General features: G+C 43.5%; 2 protein-coding genes across 9 annotated transcripts in view; both read left to right on the forward strand.

Moving 5' to 3' along the window:
* LOC126986353 (LHFPL tetraspan subfamily member 3 protein-like) overlaps positions 1 to 14,708 on the forward strand; it is a 31,217-nt gene extending 16,509 nt beyond the window's left edge. For both annotated transcript variants that reach the window (XM_050842406.1, XM_050842407.1), the window contains exons 3-5: positions 755 to 1,060; positions 7,934 to 8,182; positions 12,152 to 14,708. In XM_050842406.1, coding sequence (XP_050698363.1) covers positions 755 to 1,060; positions 7,934 to 8,182; positions 12,152 to 12,351 — 755 coding nt within the window. In that variant the 3' untranslated portion in view covers positions 12,352 to 14,708. The remainder of the gene's footprint in view (positions 1 to 754; positions 1,061 to 7,933; positions 8,183 to 12,151) is intronic.
* A 1,535-nt stretch (positions 14,709 to 16,243) lies between these two features.
* LOC126986352 (uncharacterized) lies at positions 16,244 to 20,171 on the forward strand. Of its 7 annotated transcripts, none has more exons than XM_050842399.1 (4): positions 16,244 to 16,307; positions 17,090 to 17,369; positions 17,691 to 17,880; positions 18,050 to 20,171. In XM_050842399.1, the coding sequence occupies exons 3-4, from the start codon at positions 17,774 to 17,776 to the stop codon at positions 19,023 to 19,025; spliced, it is 1,083 nt and encodes a 360-aa protein (XP_050698356.1). In that variant the 5' UTR covers positions 16,244 to 16,307; positions 17,090 to 17,369; positions 17,691 to 17,773; the 3' UTR covers positions 19,026 to 20,171. The 7 variants fall into 7 exon arrangements, with proteins under 7 accessions (XP_050698356.1, XP_050698362.1, XP_050698359.1 ...); XM_050842402.1 differs by having other exon boundaries at positions 16,293 to 16,309; positions 17,132 to 17,369; XM_050842401.1 differs by lacking the exon at positions 16,244 to 16,307 and adding an exon at positions 16,316 to 16,454 and having other exon boundaries at positions 17,132 to 17,369.
* The last annotated feature ends 33 nt before the right edge of the window (positions 20,172 to 20,204 follow it).

Consider the following 20,204-nt stretch of genomic DNA (forward strand, 5'->3'; position numbering starts at 1 on the left):
GCTAACTGCATTGAGCAAGACAGACAGACGAGGCCGCGGGTGTGAGTGTATGTGTGTGTGTGTGTGTGTGTGTGTGTGTGTGTGTGTGTGTGTGTGTGTGTTTGTCTTGCTCTGTTTGCTGTGTTGAACTTGTATGTTTTTCTTGGTTGTTTTTTATTTATATTATTTTTTTCCTCTTGTTTAACGAAGACAAACACGTCCTCTTGATCCGTCACACCTTCCTCTTGAACGCCTGTGTGCTTCCTCTTTCCTCTTGAGTGGCGGTATTTGTTCCTCTTGTTGTTGTTGTTGTTGTTGTTGTTGTTGTTGTTGTTGTTGTTGTTGTCGTTGTTGTTGTTGTTGTCGTTGTTGTTGCTGTTCATTTTTTTTCTCACTTTTCTTTTCCCTCTTCTTTTTCCTCTTCTTTCTCTTCTTCTTCTTCTTCTTCTTCTTCTTCTTCGTCTTCTTCGTCTTCTTCTTCTTCTTCTTCTTCTTCTTCCTCCTCCTCTTCTTCTTTGCCTCTTCCTTTGTTTCTTCTCTATTTCAACTTTTTCTTTTTATTCCTCCTTCCTTTGTTCTTTTTTATTCTCTCGTTTTCATCCTCATTGTTTTATTCGCTTCATCTTTTGCCTTTCTTTCTTTTTTTGGCTTTTTATCTTTTTATTTTCATTATTTTATTTATTTTTATTTAATTTTATCTTTTTTTCCCCGTGAGCTGCTTCCTTTAAAAAAAAAAAATCCCCCACCCATCTCACCTCCTTCACCCCTCCCTCAGGTTACTTCGGGCTGTGGCAGTGGTGTGCGGGCGGGGGCGTGGCCGGCGGCAGCACCTCCAGCAGTAGTCACGGGTTGAGCAGCGTGGCGCGGGTGTCGGGCGTGGAGGTGGCGGGCCGGTCCCTGGAGTGTCGGGGGCAGCTGGACCACTTCTCGACGCTCCTCAACACCCCTTCCCGAGTGTCTACGGTGCTGGTGGGGCTGTCGGTGGTGCTGACGCTGCTGACTATCTGTGCCATGCTGCTCTTCTTCTTCCTCAGGTCCTCGACGGTGTTTCATCTCGCCGGGACTATGCAACTTCTGGCAGGTGGGTGTTTGTGTGTGTGTTTTGGGTGGGTGTGGGAAGGTGTGGGTGTAAGTGTTTGTTGGGGGCGGTAAGTGGGTTATTTTGGGGTGTTTCTGTGTGGGTATAGGTGTGGGAGAATGGTAATATTTGTGTGGGTGTGGGTGGGTATGGTGGGTAGTAAGTGGGTGTTTGGGGGATGTTTCTGTGTGGGTATGGGGGTGGGAGAGGGTAGTGTTTGTCTGGGTGTGGATGGGTGTGGGTGTAAGTGTATGTGGGGGGCAGTAAGCGGGTGTTTAGGGGGGGGGGGGTTGTGTGGGAGGGGGTAATATTTGTGTGGATAGGGATGAGTGTGGGTGTGGATGTAGGTGTTTGTGGGGGGCGGTAAGTGGGTATTTGGAGGGGGTAGTGTTTATGTGCATGTAGGTGTGTGTGTGTGTGGGGGGGGGGGGCGGTAAGTAGGCGTTTTGGGGGAGGGGGTAGTTTCTGTGTGTGGGAGTGTGTGTGGGCTGGTGTGCTGTGAAGTCAGTGTTTCTGTGGATGGGTGAGCGTCTGTCTTTTGTATGTGAAAGTTTACGTATATCTAAGTAGGTCTGTGTGTGTGTTTCTGCGTGTCCATCTGTCAATCTCTGTAAATAATGATGTCTGTGTGTCTGTATGAATGTATAATGTATGTATGTATGAATGTATGTATGTCGTTTATGTGTGTTTAAGTGAGTGCAGGTTGGTGTGAGTCTCCCGTGGATGTGTGTGAGTAAGGATGGTCATAAGAAACCGTAATGTGTATGTCTATTTCTCAGTCAGTCTCATCGTCCATGTCTGAGTAAGGAAGGTAATGAAAAGGTGTAGTTCAGGGCTTAAGGTATAGTTACGCGTGGCCGCAGTGCTCATCTCCGTCACATTAAAACTTGAACTTGTCGTGGTAATAATAATAATAATAATAATAATAATAAGAAGAAGAAGAAGAAGGATTGAAGTGTTACGTTACTGGCAACTCAAGAAACGGGGAGGGAAGAGGAGGAGGAGGAGGAGGAGGAGGAGGAGGAGGAGGAGGAGGAGGAATGACGTCGGGGAGAGAAAGGTTATGACGTCACGCTGTTCTGACCACAAGTTCCGGCCAGTGACACACACACACACACACACACACATACATATAGTGGAATGCTTCTCTTCTTCTTCTTCTTCTTCTTCTTCTTATTATTATTATTATTATTATTATTATTATTATTATTATTATTATTAGTAGTAGTAGTAGTAGTAGTAGTAGTAGTAGTAGTAGTAGTAGTAGTAGTAGTAGTAGTAGTATTGGTATTTGTTTAAGAAACTCCAAATAACGCAGTAAATATCCTCAAAATGTTCACCGGCACTCAACTATGTAACATTTCGATAATTTTCCCTGCGTTATCACAGTTTCCATAACATCTATAAACACCGTCTGTGGCACTGTGGGTTGACTGAAAGCGTCTCCAACCCCTATGTCTCTGTGGGAAGGTAAAGAAATAGAGGTAATGTGATAGGAGTAAATAGCTAAGGAGAGTAAGATAAGATAAGATAATAAGTGGGAATTCATGGAGGATATGAGGGAGTGTGGGCGGGTCACCATCCCCTCATGCAGGCGGGGCGGGGCGGGGCGGGGCGGGCCCCTGGCCCGGTGACCTTTTAGCTCGTCGGTGGCTCAGGGGTTTCGTTCCCTTCACTTCTGCTTTGAGTGCCCGAGTTCGATCCCCGCCACTCATGGTTGTAGATTTCGGAATTATTATTATTATTATTATTATTATTATTATTATTATTATTATTATTATTATTATTATTATTATTATTATTATTATTATTATTATTATTATTATTATTATTGTTGTTGTTGTTGTCTTAAGGTCGATTTATTAATTTTTTCTCCTTTTTTTAATCATTTTCTCTTCGGATTTTTATTTCATTTATTTTGTTCATTATATTTTGTTATTTTTTGTGGTTTCATTTCATTCTTTTATCACGTTAATCTTGTTTTATTTTTGTTATTTATTTATGATTCATCTTGTACATCGTTTGTCTTTCTTTCATTATATTTCCATGCATATTATTTTCCCTGTTTATTTATTATTGACCTTAAGGTGAGGTAATTAAGATGAGACAGGTGTGCAGCTGGAGGAGGACAGGTGGGAGAGGAGAAGAGTACCCCCTCCTCCTCCTCCTCCTTCTCCTCCTCCTCCTCCTCTTTCTCTGTCTCCCTCCCACGCCCTTCCTTCCATCCATAAATCCTTCCTTCCTCCTCCTCCTCCTCCCATCTTTAGTGGTTAGGGTGGAGTTTTAGCGATGGTGGTGGTGATAGTTGGGGTGGAGATGGTCGTAGTGGTGGTGAAGGTGGTGATGATGATGGTGATAGTGATGGTGGGGGTGCAGAAGAAGACGCTGACCTGCTCTCTTTCTTTCTTTCTTTCTCTCTTTCTCTCTTTCTTCCTTTCTTTCCTCCTATCTTTCTTTCTTTCTTTCTTTCTTTCTCTTGATTCATCCTTTTCTTCTCTTTTTTCCTTTCCTCCTCTTTCTTCCTTTCTTTCTTTCTTTCTTTCTTTCTTTTGATTCATCCTTTTTTCTCCTTCTTCCTTTCCTCCTTTCTTCCTTTCTTTCTTTCTTTCTTTCTTTCTTTCTTTCTTTTGATTCATCCTTTTTCTCCTTCTTCCTTTCCTCCTATCTTTCTTTCCTTCCTTCTTTCTTTCTTTTTCTTTCCCTCACTTTTCACTAATCCGAAAAAAAAAAACAGTTACCAGTGATATTAACGTAGTAGCAGTAGTAGTAGTAGTAGTAGTAGCAGTAGTAGTAGTAGTAGTAGTAGTAGTAGTAGTAGTAGTAGTAAGCCATCCACAGGTGTGCTACATACGATCAACAGGTAGGCCAAGTAAGGGGGTCAGTCTCCCCTCTCCCCCTTCCCCCCTCCTCCTCCTCCCCCCGCCCCCCTTCCGCCGCGCGTGCTGCATGGGCTAGAGGCTAGACCGGATGACTGCCTGTGGGGGAGGGGGGGAGAAGGAGAAGAAGGGAGGAGGAAAGGGGGAAGAGAGAGGAAGAATGGGGAAGAGGGAATGGTAAACGAGAGCGGGGGGGGGGGGGGGGGTTAAAGGGGAAGAAGGAATGGAGGGGAAGGGGAGGGAAGAAAGAGTTAAAGAGGAAAGGGGAGGAATGGAAGGAGGGAGAGAAAAGGTAAGGAGGAAAGGAAGGGAAGGGAAGGGATGGGAGGGAGAATGGAGTAAAGGAAGGGAAGGGGAAGGGGGGAATGGATAGGTAGAGGAAGGGGAAGGGAGGTCAAACGGGGAATTGTAAGGTGAAGGAGAGAAAGAAGGAAGGGAGGAAAAAGGAATGGGAGGTGAAGGGAAGGAGATAAAGAGAGAGGAGAGGAAAGGGAAGGAGAAAAGAGGAAGGGAGTTTGAAGGGAAGAAAGAGGGAGAAAGGGAGTGTGTGGGAGGGATGGAGAGAAGTAAAGGGAAGGAAGATGGAGGAGGAGGAGGGGAAGGGAGGGAGAGAAAGGGAAGAGGAGAATGGGAGACGTTGGAGAGAAAGAGAGAGAGGGAGCTCGAGAGAGAAGAGGAGGAAGAGGAAGGTGAAGGGAGAGAAAGTCATAAGGGAAAAAGAGGAGGAGAGAGAGGGGGGAAGAGAAAGATGGAAGAGAAGGGGAGAAGAGGGAGGAATGGAAGAGGAGGGAAGGGGAGAGTTTGCAATCACCTCCAGATCTTCCCTCTCCTCCTCCTCCTCCTCCTCTTCTCCCACGCTTCACCACCATCACCACCGGACCTGTTCGGAGAGAAAGCGACCACCACCACCACGACCTTACCTTCACCACCGCCAATATACCATCACCACTACCACCACCACCACCACCACCACCATCACCACCACCACCATCACCACCACCACCACCATCATCACCACCCTTTTTTCCTTCTTCCTTCCCTCCTTCCCTTTGTCTTCCTTCCCTCTCTCTCTCTCTCTCTCTCTCTCTCTCTCTCTCTCTCTCTCTCTCTCTCTCTCTCTCTCTCTCTCTCTCTCTCTCTCTCTCTCTCTTTTTCCTCCCCTCTTCTCTCTCCCTTCTTCTCTTTCCCTTGCGTTCCTCTCCTCCATTTTATCTCCCTTCCTCCTCTCTTTTCTCTCCCTTCTTCTCTTTTCTCTCCCTTCCTCTTCTCTTTTCTCTCCCTTCTCTTTTCTCTCCCTTCCTCTTCTCTTTTCTCTCCCTCTTCCCTTTTATCTCCTTCTTCCTCACATTTTCTTCCGTTCCTCCTCTCTCCTTTTTTTCATACCTACTACTACTACTACTACTACTACTACTACTACTACTACTACTACTACTACTTTTACTATTGTTTACGCTCGTGATGGTAGACTGACTTATAATTGTGTGTGTGTGTGTGTGTGTGTGTGTGTGTGATATCCGTCATGTACGTAATAATTCCTTCTTGGTTTCTCTTCCCAGCGTAATTCCGTTGCTCAAATATTATTACGAAATCGCAGTGTGGTAACGATGGATTCCGATGTTATTGTTGTTACTATTATTATTATTATTATTATTATTATTATTATTATTATTATTATTATTATTATTGCTTCTACTTCTACGATTACCACTACCTTTGCTAGCTACTACGAGAGAGAGAGAGAGAGAGAGAGAGAGAGCGAGAGAGAGAGAGAGAATATATATACATCTCTCTCTCTCTCTCTCTCTCTCTCTCTCTCTCTCTCTCTCTCTCTCTCTCTCTCTCTCTCTCTCTCTCTCTCACGGCCTTGTTCTTATCATTGTTAGAACACATTTTCTCATTTCTTTGTTGCTTTCTTTCTCTTGCAAGGTCTTAGGTGAGAGAGAGAGAGAGAGAGATTTGGTACTAGTCTCACGTAACGAAATCGTGTGTGTGAATATGTGTGTGTGTGTGTGTGTGTGTGTGTGTGTGTGTGTGTGTGTGTACCTGGTCTGTTTTAATTACATACACACCTGAGATATTTTTGTTTAGATAGTTTTTTTTTCTCCATTGTTGTCTAAAGGTCGACTTAATAATTTTTTTCTCCTTTTTTAATTATTTTCTCTGGATTTTTATTTCTTTTATTTTGTTCATTATTTTCTTTGTTTTTAGTGATTTTATTTATTCTTTTATCCTGTTAATCTTGTTTTATTTTTCGTTATTTATTTGTGATTCATCTTTTTCATCGTTTTTAGTTTTTTTTTTCATTATATTTTCATGCATTTTACTTTCCCTTTTCATTTTCCTATCTTTCTTTTGTGTTCTGTTTATCTTATTTATCCTTCTTTCTTTATATCTTCTCGTTATCACCTTTTTCCATCATTCTTTTTCCTTTGTCTTCTTATTTTCCTTCAGTAACTCGTATCTTCATCCTTGCTACGTATAATCATCACACATTCGTATCTATTTAATTCACAACTCGTTTTTCTGTATCATATAATCAGAGGTGAATGATCCGCTTCAAATATACTTACTCATTGTTTTCTCTATAATCATCATCACACGTGTATATATATATATCTTGAATGGAGTATAGGAAGGGAAGAGGAAGGGGGGGGGAAGAATAGGTAGAGGAAGGGGAAGGGAAGGGAAGGGAGAGAAATGGAGAATGGAGTAAGGGGAGGGAATGGGGAGGGGAAGGGAAGTCATACGGAGGAAGGGGAAGGGAAGGGAAAGAGAGAAAGAAGAGGCAAAGAAGAAGGAAAGGGAGATAAAGGGAAGAATGGGAAGGGAAGGCAGAGAAGAAAGGAAGGAAGGAGGAAGGAATGGGAGATGAAGGGAAAAATGAGAAAGGAAGGAGAGAAAGAAGAATTATAGAAGAAAGGAAGGGAGGAAGAAGGGAAGGAGATAAAGTACAAAAAGAGACGGAAGGGAAGCGAAAGAGAACAGAGGAAGGGAGTTTGAAGATAAGAAAGAGAGAGAATGAGAATGTCCATATCTAATTAATCCATATCTTGTATTTCTTTGTCATATTATCAGTGGTGAACGTTCAACTACAAATAATGACTTTCTTCCTAATTAAAAAGTTCGCGTGTGTATTGCAATCATTAGCGTATATAATTAACAAACGTTCTGGTCTAATTACCTCTCCATCCTGTAATTAATTAAAACCGACCTTGTATGATGTAATTGTTTTTATGTTACCAGTAAGCGAGTGTGTCATCATTATCACTGTTATATAATTAGCGAAGGTTCTGGTCTGATTATAGTGCTATTTAGTGCAATGTAGGCTATATAGTGACCTTGACAGTGGTAGAATATTGCTTAATGTCACTTATGAGTTTGTGTGTGTGTGTGTGCGGTAGTAGTAGATGTAGTAGTAGTAGTAGTAGTAGTAGTAGTAGTAGTAGTAGTAGTAACACAAGTATTTCTATATTCCCTGGTAGCTTTAATATCAGAAAACATCGTGGTAGCCTAATATCCTTATCCTAACCCTCCTGCCGCCCTCACTATCCAACTCTTCTCTTAAATGTGGGCGTGTCTGTCTTATCCTATCCCTCACCCCTTTCCTTCCTCCCTCACCCCTCCTGTTGAGCGTGGCCGTGTGTGTTATCCTCCCCTTAATCTCTGTTTTACCCCCCAGCCCTTCTGTTCAGCGTGGGCGTGGCTGTGTAATCCTACCCCTCACCCCTTTCCTTCCTCCCCCAGCCCTCCTGTTGAGCGTGGGCGTGTGTGTGTTATCCTCCCCTCAATCCCTGTTTTACCCCCCAGCCCTCCTGTTGAGCGTGGGCGTGTGTGTGTTATCCTCCCCTCAATCCCTGTTTTACCCCCCAGCCCTCCTGTTCAGCATGGGCGTGGCTGTTATCATACCCTTCAAATCACCCTCTCTCCTCCCCCAGCCCTCCTGTTCAGCATGGGCGTGTCTGTTATCATACACTTCAAATCTCCCTCTCTCCTCCCCCAGCCCTCCTGCTCGGCGTGGGCGTGGCCGTGTTCCCCGCGGGGTGGTCGGCCTCGGAGGTGCGTGCCGTGTGTGGGCCCACCGCGCGGCAGTACCACATGGGGGAGTGCGAGGTGCGCTGGGCCTTCGTGCTGGCCATCATCGGGGTGCTGGACGCCGCCGTGCTGGCCGCCCTCGCCTTCGTCTTGGCCACGCGGCACGTCAAGCTGCAGCCGGAGCCCGAGCCGCTCTACGGGGGCTCGGTTTACAAGGGTACGATGCCGAGCACCGTGCAGGGCTCCACCATGCAGGGCACCTTGCCGGGCTCCATGCAGGGCACCATGCAGCGCGCCATGCCGGGGAATATGCAGGGTACCATGCAGCGTCAGGTCCTCCGGCAGCCCTTCCAGTCTCAGTCTCTCCAGCAGTCCCCTCAGTCTCCTCTTCAGCCCTCCCAGCAGCCCCCTCTGCCCCTGCCACCTCCTCCCCACCACCAGCACCACCGGTCTGCTGCCTCTCCTCCTCCCCCTCACCACCACCACCACCACTCCGCCCCTCGCCTTCTCCTTCCTGGCTCTGCCCCTGCCAACGCACCTTTGCCTGGTATACCACTACTACTACTACTATTACTATTGCACTGTCTGCCTGTCTCAACTCAGGGCGTGGATGCCAACTCGACCCTGCCCTTCCAGTTAGCACTCATCACTACATTCTATAACCACACAAGTCTTGAAACGCGTAAGACTAAACGAAGCGCGCATGTCAATTATAATGTGAGATACAAAATATTAAAAGTCAAAATATGAATCAAAACATTCTACATAATTACTAGTAAGCAGAAGAAATAAGAAAATGGATGAAAAATGGATGATGATGATGAGCGGTTTAAGGGTGAGAAGAACCTGGCCATACTTGGTGTTCATGAAGAGGAAGCTTCCTATAGAGACAGTTTGAGGATAGTCACTTGAACACAACCCAATGAAATAAATAAAAAGATGAATGAAAAGAGGAAGATGATGATGATGATTAATTTTGGGGGTAAGAAGAACCTAGCCTTACTTGGTGTTCATGAGGAGGAAGCTTCCTATAGAGACAGTTTGAGGATGGTCACTTGAACACAACCCAATAAAAGAAATAAAAAGATTAGTGAAAAGAGGATGATGATGATGATTAATTTTGGGGGTAAAAGAACCAAGAACCTAGCCACTTTCGATGTTCATGAAGTGGAGGCTTTTAACCCGGTAGCAGCAGGGATCATGTTTCTTAATGGTCCCTCTAAGCAAGAAAAATGAGAAAAAATCACCCCTCACACAAACCATTTCATAATATATATCAAAGCATTTGTGATCAGTTTATGTATCATCTATTTTTTGGGGTTTATATCATGGCACAAATTTGGCCCGTCGCTGCTACACGGTAAAGCCACAAATTTGGCCCGTCGCTGCTACACGGTAAAGCCACAAATTTGGCCCAATGCTGCTACACGGTAAAGCCACAAATTTGGCCCATCGCTGCTACACGGTAAAGCCACAAATTTGGCCCGTTGCTACTACGGTAAAACCAAATTTGGCCCGTCGCTGCTACACGGTAAAGCCACAAATTTGGCCCGTCGCTGCTACACGGTAAAGCCACAAATTTGGCCCGTCGCTGCTACACGGTAAAGCCACAAATTTGGCCCGTTGCTGCTACACGGTAAAGCCACAAATTTGGCCCGTCGCTGCTACACGGTAAAGCCACAAATTTGGCCCGTCGCTGCTACCGGGTTAACAGAGAGACGACAGTCATTGAACATCTAACCAAACAGAAGAAAAAAAATATACGAAAAGCAAATGATGATGACGAGTTTAGTTAAGTTCTTCCGAGTTTTTTCCCCCCTTGCTCTGAGTACTAATTGGAAGGGAGTGCGTACAGATTGGCAGCCATTCCCCATTACTCTATATTATCCACCATTGTCATTTTTTCATCATTCTAAAGCTCTCCTCTCAGCATGATGTATATATGTTTCTATTTTTTTTTATCCCTTGCATATTAGATTCTCGTATTCTCTCATAACTTTTTTAGCATGGGACTTTTGCTATGTATTTATTTATCTTTTTTCTAATGTAAGCTGTTGTACATTTTATTTATCTTATTCTCCTTAGCATGATTTTTTTTCTACTAGTTTGTTGTGTCATATTTTTTCTGTTATTCCATTTCTTACCTCCTTTACTGATTTTTTTTTTTTTTTTTTTTTTTTTTTTTTATATAATTCTACGCCTATAGTGCCAGTAGGCTTGCTTGAGGGGCCTGGATGGTAGTTGGCCCCAGCCCGTATTGGCGCAGGCAAGTGTTTATAGTGGTGCCATCTTCTCTTGGCTCATGCTGCCCCCCGGAACTCGTTCTTGATTCACTTGGATGGTTTCCTCAAGAGTCCAGGTTAATGGGTGGTCTTCAGGACAGCATGTGGGTAGTTTTAAGCCACTCGGCGGTGACTGAAAAATCCCAGGTGGTAGCGTGGGGATTCGAACCCGCGTCGTCCATCATGCGGTGAATGTGGGCCCAGCACGCTACCACTCAGCCACCGCCTACCTCTGTTAGTATTTCACCTCACTCCATTATTTTAGGTTGTTAGCATGACTTCCCACTGACTTATTTTCCACTGTTTCATCTTACTGTATTAAGTGTTTAGCATGACCGACTCTTAAACTAAGCATGACTATTTTATTCCACTCTGTATTGACTCACTGCATGACTCACACTACTCGCCCCTGACTCACTGCATGACATCTGGATCTCTCATGACCTTTCCCCACTTTTTTCCCTTCTCTTTTTTCCTCTCGATCCTTTATTTCACGTCCATTCTTTATCCCCCTTCACCTCCATCCCTCCCTCCTTCCCTGGTCCCAAGATAGTGCCATTCTTCACTTAATTTTCCTTCCAATTTCTCACTTTTTTCCTTCCTTCGTTCCCTCTCAGTCTATTCTTTGTCTCCATTCTTTATCCTTATCCCCCTCCATCCCCCTCCTTCCTTCTTCCCATCACTACTTTCTTTTTCTTCACTGTATCTTCATTTTTATCCTTCTCTCCTTTCCTCTCAATCCATTCTTTGTTCCCATCCTTTATCCCCATTCCTTTCTATCCTTCCCTTTTTCCATCACCACTCCCATCTTCTTCATTTCATCTTCCTTTCAAATTCTTACTATTTTTCCTATTCCCTTTTCCTCTCAACCCATTCTTTGTACCCATTATTCATTCCCATTCTCTTCTATCCCTGTCCCTCCTTGCTTCCATCATCACTCACTCCCTTCTTCGTTTCATCTTCTTTCTAACTCCTTACTATTTTCCTTCTTCCCTTTTCCTCTCAACCCATTATTTGTACCCATTATTCATTCCCATTCCCCTCTATGCCTCCTTTTACCTATCCTCACCCCCATCTTCACTTCATCTTCATTTTTTCCAATTCCTCACTTTTATCATCTTCCTCCTCCTCCTCCTCCTTCCCTCTCAACCCATTCTTTATCTCCATTCCTCCTTGCTTCTATTATCACTCCCTCCCTCCTCCATTTCATCTCCCTTACAAATTCTCCCTCATTTCTTCCCCTCCTTCCCTCTCACCCCCATTATTTTATGTCCTATTTATCCCCCATCCTCTTTCATCCCTCCCTCCCCGCTCCCAACCCACCCTTCCCTCCCTCCCTGCTGCCCCCCACCCATCCCCTCCCTCCATCCATCCCTGCCCCCAAACCACTTTCTCTCCTCCTCTCTCCTTCTCATTAGTCCCGTGACATTACCTCTTCGTGACTGAGGAGACAAAAAACACCTTCTATGTTTTTTTACCCCGGCAGGTGTTCGCCACTAATTAATGAGCCAGGTGAAGCAGGTGACAAAAACTCTTGGCACAGGTGATGTTGTTAGTGGCCAGGTGGACAAAGGGTAGTAATTATGTAAATGACCTGCAGATATTTAAATGTTTCCAGGTCAGGTTAATTAGTTTAGTACCTGCGTTTTTTTTGTTTTTTTCTCGTGTTTCCCATCACCCAAAAATGTTCAGTTGGTTTAGAGTTTAGATGTTCGGAATATTATTTGCTCATTGTACAAATGTCATCCGACAGCCCCCAAACATCTGAAAGAAGGAGAAAGAGAATATACTAGAAGATTATAGATATGGAGGGATAGAGGGGTAGGCTAATAAATATCTTAAAATACAGTCCGGTCAATCATTCACACTCTCGCTTACCCAGCCTCTCCGCCTTCCTCTCACAGGCCAGATGAACACCGGCTTCGTGGGTGACGCTGGCAGCCTGGCCGGATCCCGCAAGTCCCTCAACCTTCAGCCGGTAATGCTCATGCCACACCCAGACCATGACCGCTACTCCGAGTTCTCGCACCATACCGCCCGCTCCGACAAGAACTCCCCCTACCGCGCCCACTACGCCTCCTCCGTCCAGAACTTCCAGCTGTAGGGGAGGAGGTTTAGGCCCCGAGTGATGGGTTAGTGTCCGTCTCCTCTTGTTTCACCCTTCTTGTTTTCTTTCTCTTTTTCCTGTCCTTTATTTTTTCCTTCTTTCCTCTTCATTCTCTCATTCTTTTTTGTGTTCGTTTCTTCCTTTTTGTTGGTCTTTTTCTTATTCCTTGTGTTCTTTTTCTTTTTCCTGTTCTTTTTTTCTTTTCTCGTTCTTTCCTCTTCATTCCCTCGTTCTTTTTTGTGTTCGTTTCTTCCTGTTTGTTGGTCTTTTTCTTATTCCTGTTTTATTCTTCTTTATTTTCTTCTACATGTCTATTTTTCTTCCTCTTCTTTCACGTTGTTTTCTTATCCCTGTTATATAGTTCTTCCATCTATATCCCTTTGTCATCATTTGCTTCCTCTTCTTCCTCTCTTTTCTTCTTATTCCAACTTTAATTTTTTATTCCTCGGCTTCTTTATCTTAATTTATTTTTTCCTATTTTCTCCGAGTTTTCCTTTTCCCTTTTCCTCTCAGCCGATTCTTTGTCCCCATCCTTCATCCCCATTCCCCTCTATCCCTCTCCCTCCCGTTATCATTCACTCCCTTCTTCGTTTCATCTTCAGGACTTTCAGCAGTCAGGAGTTAGTATATGTTTTGTATCATAAGAGAAATTGTGGGTGTTGATTTTTCTCCTTATACCTTCTCTTCCTCCTCCTCCTCCTCCTCCTTTTTCCCCTTCTCACCATACAGTCAGGTTATGATTCTTAGGTAACTTTCACACAAGCATTCTCAGTCGTCAACCCCCTCACTCTCTCAGTTTAAGTCTGCTCCTTTCTTCCCTCACCCTCTTGCTCCCTTCCTCCTCTATCTCTCCCTTCACCAGCACCACCACCACCATCACCATCTCCCGTTTCTCGGTAGTGTTGGTAAATCAAAATTATGTGGTAGAGCGAGTGTGTTGACGTTTTCAGAGATGAGTAACAAGTTGAAGGCAGCGTTGTTGTTTGTGTGTAAAGTTTTAGTTCAGGTTGTTTCTTGTGATGCGTGGAAATGTGTTCATGTATTTGGACTTTTTATTATTAAGTTGCTGTTGGAAAAAGTAAAGTTTGTTGGTGTTACTTTGGAAGATGAAGGACGGAAGGAAATCCCATGTTTCTTGTGATGTGTGGAAATGTGTTCATGTATTTGGACTTTTTATTATTAAGTTGATGTTGGAAAAAGTAAAGTTTGTTGGTGTTACTTTGGAAGATGAAGGACGGAAGGAAATCCCATGTTTCTTGTGATGCGTGGAAATGTGTTCATGTATTTGGACTTTGATTTTGAGTTGCCATTGAGATAAAAAGTACTATGTTGGTATTACTTTGGAAGATGAAGGATGGAAGGAAATGTCATGTGGTGTGGTGTTAGAGAAGTAATGTATATACTCAATTTAAATGTCTATAAATTAAAAGTTGGCCTCACTGTGACTATGATTACGCTCAGTTATGGAGGATATTGCAGCCCATGGAGAGCAATACAGTTTTAAGCACTCAAGAAAGCAATGTTCGTGTAAAACTTTTGACTCCCAAGGCTTTGATTAACGGAGAAATCAGCGCATCTGTAACCATGATTATGTTCAGTCAAGGAGTGAATTCGAGAGTTTATACAGCAATGTTTCTGACCAAGGAATAGAAACGTCCTGATTATTACTGTTGGAAAATTTTATCGACCTCTTTTGTTAGATTGTACCATAGAGAATGTTTTGCCACTCATAGTTTTTATTCTAACTGTATCATAGTGTGTGTTTTGGAAGTATATTTTATTCTATGTGTGTGCGTGTGTATGTGTGTGTGTTAGTAGCGGGCACTCGGCCACTGTCCTTCCTCTCTCACCAGTTTCTCCCTCTCTGTTACTTTCTTCTGCTTATCTTTCTGTCCTTTTATCCACAAATTCCCTTTTTATAACCAGCCATATCTTTAGACTTGAGACGTGGTACCCCCTGCTGTGTGTGTGTGTGTGTGTGTGTGTGTGTGTGTGTGTGTGTGTGTGTTGTGAAGATATACATACTAGTACAGCCAAACACCACACAGTATACACGCTTGCCTATAAGAAGTATACACACACACCTATGTATAAGTTTGCTGTATGCCAATTGTAATATTACCCTCCATATACCTGTTTTTATACCTGTAAATATTAAGGATGTTTGGAGTAAGTGTTTGGTAATGCTTGTTATGTGTTAACCGTCAATGATCTTAGACTTAATGTTAGTGGTGTAGTATAATGAGCTATTTTTTCTATTGCATTCCCAGCTGTATTTATGGAAAGCTGTAGTGAAGGAGTGTGAGTGTATGTGTCTGTGAAGGAATAAAAGATGAGTAACACTAAACTATGAATGGTGTTTTAGTTTCTTTTCCTTTTTTCTTTTTCTTTTTTTTTTTTACTTCTCTTTATATGTTTTGTTCTTACTCTTCTTCCTCTCTCCTTGCCTTTCTTCATCTCCTTATTCTTTTCTCTTTTTTCTTCATTTTCTCTTGAGTTTTTATTTATTTATTTATTTATTTATTATTTTTTTTTACTCTATGTGTTGTTCTTTCTCTTCTTCCTCTCTCCTTGTCTTTCTTCATCTCCTTATCCTTCTTTCTCTCTCTTCTTCATTTGCTCTGAGTTTTCTTTTTTTTCATTTTTCCTTTTTCCTCTTCATTTTAGTCTAAGTTTTCCATCTCTGGCGCCAGTCCAGCTGTTGTCCCAAGCTATATTTAACATTAGTCAGACCTCATCTCGATTATGCAGACAGCCACCTGATAACAGAATGCAGACAATGAGTGACAAAAAAAAAAAAAAAAAAAAAAAAAAAATCCAGGTTCTGATAATTTGCTGTACAGGAGAATGCTTAACACCTCCACCATACTGCACTACTCTGGACAGGCCCAGGTGGGTGACGAATATATGGTAGTCTCCTTGGTGGTGCTCGAACCAGTCTGTGAGTGAGTGTGGTCTGACACAAAAGAGGGAGTTGGGACACAGCAAGGAATAGAAGTTAAGCAAATTTACATTTCAAAGGAATGGCAGATATTGGGCTTGAAATAAGATAATGGATGAGTAAATGGGGCTTGGAAGCTACCTAGCACAGTATCCCAGTATATGACAGAGAGAAAGGAGCAGATCTGTGACAGGCATGAGTGATAGTATACACAATTTGTAAAGAAATAGCTATATTTAGGTCATCTGGGTTTGCATGTGCTGGAAAAATACAACAAAAAATTATAATGTAAGAGAAATCTTGGTAAATTTCTAACAAAAGGCACACAAGTTAGAACATGAAATAGCAGCTTGTCCCACTGATCGCAGAATATATTTAGATCAGTGTTTGTCCGCAAGTAAAAAAATGACCAGAGTAAAGGTTTCCTGGATCTGGATCTGGACTAATGATGCGCAGGGGAGCCGAGTGTGCGGGGGAGGGAAGTGAACCAAGTGTAATTGTTAAGTGTTGGTGTGTTGTTGTGACAAGGGATCGAGTGTGTATTTGTTTTCTGAATGAGTCTAGTCTCTCCCTCCCTTCCCTTACCCCGCCCCCAAAGACTTAATACGGGAGTCACTAATACGAGTGCCTTGCTGCCGTCAGTATGTTCGGCCAGGGTGGTTTCGTCTCGCGGTGCGGGTGACAGCTGACAGGTGACAGCCGCGCACGTGCCGCGCCGCGCCGCACTGTTGACAAACACTGCGTGACGTCACGGCGACGCACACACACACACACACACACACACACACACACACACACACTGTTTTTCACAAGGTCGGGCTTATTTTAAAGTCCTCAGTGATATTTGTTACGCAATATTAGTAAATAGAGTTTTTTGTCCCTCTGTGCGTCATTGTGTGGCCGTAGGAAAGGCGCCGCGAGCACCGCCGCGCTGATGGTGTTATTGATCCCGCCGCTGCCTGGCACCGCCGCCTGTGTTGTTGTGGCCTTATCTCGTCAGCCGCGGGGCAGGGTGTGTGTGTGTGTGTGTGCTGTGTTGGCAGGGAGGCAGGCAGTGTGTGTGTGGCCCCGTGGCAGGCCTGGCGGTGTCCCCGGGGCGGCACACACGCAGGGGGCAGCAGGTCGGGGCCAGGGGTGAGGTCCGCCTGTACAGTGGCAGGTAACTCTGCATTAAGGCTCTACACCACAAAATACCTGACCTTTTTGGACAATTTACGGTTTCACCCAACAAACGATTTTCTCACGTGGTTTGTTTTTTCTGGTGATAAATGTAGTGAATTGCCCTTTTTTTTTTTTTTTTTTTTTTTACTAATACGCCTTCTTATTATATTGTAAGGACAAAAATACATGCCCTTTAACTGTAATACATTGGCATAAATACTTATAAACTAACCTAACCAGTGGGAGCCAGTGGGAAGCAGCAGAGGTCCACCTCAGCTGTGTCCGTAGTCGACAAGATTCAACAAAGTAAACAAAATAAGCAATCCAAACATAACCAAGCCAGCCGCTGCACCCCAAGCCCCAACCACTGCCCTGACTGTCTCTTTCACATTGGCAACACTGTCAAGGCTTGGTTAGGTTAGTTTCTAACTATGTGGACATTCATGTTGTGGTTTAAGGGCATTTAGTTTTGCTTCTTGACAACAACAGAAAGGCATATACAGCATTTCCAGGTTGCAGAGCTAAATTACATATCTCCCCTGTGGCACCACCACTGCCACACACAGGTGCCTGGCACTCTTGTTGTGGTCTTTTATAATTTCATACAACAAATTTTTCATTTTTGTGTTAAAGGGACTTGGACTGTAACCTCTCACAGTGGATTCTTTTATACAGAAAAATTTGTTACACATGTAGTTGCTATGCCTAAGAGTTTAAAAAGGCATGCCGCGCACACGACAAGGACGGACTGTTGGTAAAATTGCTGTGACGCTGCCCCGTCTTGGTCTCGGCCTGTATCGTTATCACAGCCAGCCATGTCAGTTGAGCCAGCGTGCTCCACTGACACAGAATAAACTATGCTGAGTTACTGTGTAAGATCACATAACACCCATCTCTGTCCTGTCTCCTTATGGTAAGAAAGTTTTTTTTTTTTTGTACATTATTTATTCTCATTTATCAGTTATTACTTTTATATTGCATTGTTACATTATTTATTAGTAATTATGTGCATTGTGTGTATATAGTCTCTTACGTTAATCATAAGTATTGTGGGCACTATAGTCAAATATTTTGTTAATGTTTTGTCAAAGGATAATGTGGACACCACCTGCTATGTGCACCCATTTAAAGAGTCTGGATGCTGATACTGATACATTTGTATTCATGTATTTATAAGATAAATAAACAAAAAAAATTCCTCTTCTCTCTCTTATAATGGAATGTATTTACTAAGTTACAGATATTAGAAGTGTTCTAGGTGTATCCCGGCCTAAAATAATACAAGGTCAGAAGAACTAGTGAGTGTGGTTGGAAGTAATGGCGCCCCCCAAAGATGAGAAGACCAGGAAGGAGAAGAGGCCCAACCTGAAGAGGAGGCAGTACGATGATTCTGCCCTGGAGGCTGCCTTTGGTGACATCATAGAGTAAGTTGAGGGAATGTTTATATAACACAATATACACCTTCTCATCTATATGAAACTAGCTTTTCAGTGTTTGCTACTGTTCTAACACTCATTAATGCTCTAGTAAGTGTCACCTACCTTAGTTGTTATAATTATAAGCTAAGTAAAGAAATTGTCTATCACTTTTCAGGCGCGGCATGTCCATCAGGGCTGCAGCAGGTAAACATGGCATTCCAGAAGCAACAATTCGACACAAACTGTCGGGCAAAAGAGCGTTGGAGTCAAAGCCTGGCCCCAAACCTCTCTTTTCCATGTCTGAGGAGCAGCTCCTTGTGAACAACATCATGAATGCCCAGAGGGCCGCTTGCCCAGTGACAAAGGGGAGTGTCATGACTGCAGTCAAGTGTATACTTGAAGAGGAGGCAGCAAAAGGTATAGAACGAAAGCGACCTCCCTCATTCACCGGGGACAAGCCCGGACAGAAGTGGTGGACACTTTTCAGGAAGCGCCATCCAAACCTCAACTTTTGCTCACCAGAAACTTCAGATTATAGTGAACTGCACATCCCTTACACACAGCTGGACCACGCCTCGACATGTTACCAAGGTGTTGACCTGGGAGGCTTCAAGGAAGTGTCAGTACAAACCCAGCCTCAGCCTCACATCAGCCGAGCCTCCCAGACGGAGTCCATCATGAACACTGAATTAAATCGTCAAAGACTTAGAAGGCTGAAATATGATAGGTCTCTTTGTGATATGGTCTTGGAGTATGCTGGCTATGCCCCACTGTTGGACATGTATCTAAGTAAACCTTTCTCAGTGGAGGAGCTAGGCAAAGAGTTCCTGCCGACACAGCCCCGAGGGCCTGGCATTACTCCTGAGCTTGGGGCGCCTCAGCATGGACTCGGCGCCTCAGAGGGAGAGGATCAACTAAGATGCTTAAGAGAGGATGGACCCAGGTGCTCATGGGAGAATAAACCCAGGTGCTTCAAGGAAGAGGATGGACCCATGCATTCAAGGGAAAAGAGACCAAAGTACTCAGGGGATGAAGAAAGACTCGAGCAATCATGGGAGGAGGACAGACCCAGGTGCTCTGAGGACAATTACACAATCTTCAGAGCTGCTTCAGTCCAAGTCTCCAGTGCAGACGTCTCCAGTCATTTCTGAGTCTGCTGGTGCAAAGTGCCACAAACGTTAAGTATTTCTCTCTATCAATTAGCCAACATGAACTCTTTTGGATCCAGGACATGGAAGTAAACAGTGACATGTGTCTACCTACCTTACTCCTACATTCCATTAAATTTCTGTTATGAAACCAAGTTTGTTTGTTTTGTCTAACAAAGTGTAATTTGTGTTTCTGCCAATCTATGAAATGTTCTCTCATCATAGTTCCTTCTTAACAGTAAGTGTGCACAACACCTCTAAGAACAACCTATTTCTTGGCAACTTTGAGGGCAGTGACTGCATTAAATTCCCTATCAAGGAACCTAAAGCAAGCTCTTGGGAAGGGGTGATGGAACACAAGTTCCTGCAGCTTTAGCTATGAACAGATTCTTCATACTTGAACTGGAACTGCAGTACTGAAGGTCATATTCCAAATTTCAAATAGATGGTAGGCCTCTGCACACCTTTCTGTACACAGCCTCTGCTCTGCATGAAACTTTACAAAAAATACTTATGTACAAGTCAGCCATAATTCGGTTATCACATGACAACTGGGTGTTTCTCTACACAGGTTAAGGATATGGAGGTGGGTATTCAATGTCTTTTCTGAAGAAGAAATTCTAATATGTCTGTGTCAACTCTAACAGTGGCAATGTATGTCTAGGGGCTGCAGGGCTGCAGTACACCCAGTTTTCCTGTGACACTCATTGTCATCCGTATACCGTATTGTACGGCTGAGCCAGCCATGCAGTACAGTGAACAGAATAATACTCTGCCAGTAATAATAAAACTCTCCTATCTTGGCCCTATTCCTGCTGTGTGACGCTTGCTGTCCCTCTGTTTTATTTTAGCATGAGCTGTGACTCAGCCTTGAGAAGGAGGAAATATGAGAGACAAAGTGGTGGTTGTGAAGGCACTAGATGACTAGAATCTCTCACCAAGGATAGAAAATTGGGGTATCAGTACTTTTCCCCGCAAACAGTCCTGAGATAGCATTTTGCAATGTAAACCAGCACATCATTCATTTCTCTTGGTATCATGTGTTTTGTCAACATTTTCGTCAGAGTAGGTGATTTATGTGATGGGTCCAAAGAGGGTTTTGCATTTTATCATGACATTAAAACTATTTACTTGATTATGACTCAGAAACATTGTGTTTCTTCAAAATCTGGTGTCGATGTG

This window comes from Eriocheir sinensis, chromosome 61 (assembly GCF_024679095.1).
Source record: "Eriocheir sinensis breed Jianghai 21 chromosome 61, ASM2467909v1, whole genome shotgun sequence".
NCBI classification, from domain to species: Eukaryota; Metazoa; Arthropoda; class Malacostraca; order Decapoda; family Varunidae; genus Eriocheir; species Eriocheir sinensis.

Bases quoted from the DNA above. Each gene is read 5' to 3' on its own strand.
- LOC126986352 (XM_050842399.1), top strand. From the start codon at position 17,774: ATGGCGCCCCCCAAAGATGAGAAGACCAGGAAGGAGAAGAGGCCCAAC. The intron at 17,881-18,049 runs GTAAGTTGAGGG...ATCACTTTTCAG, and splicing joins GCCTTTGGTGACATCATAGA to GCGCGGCATGTCCATCAGGG.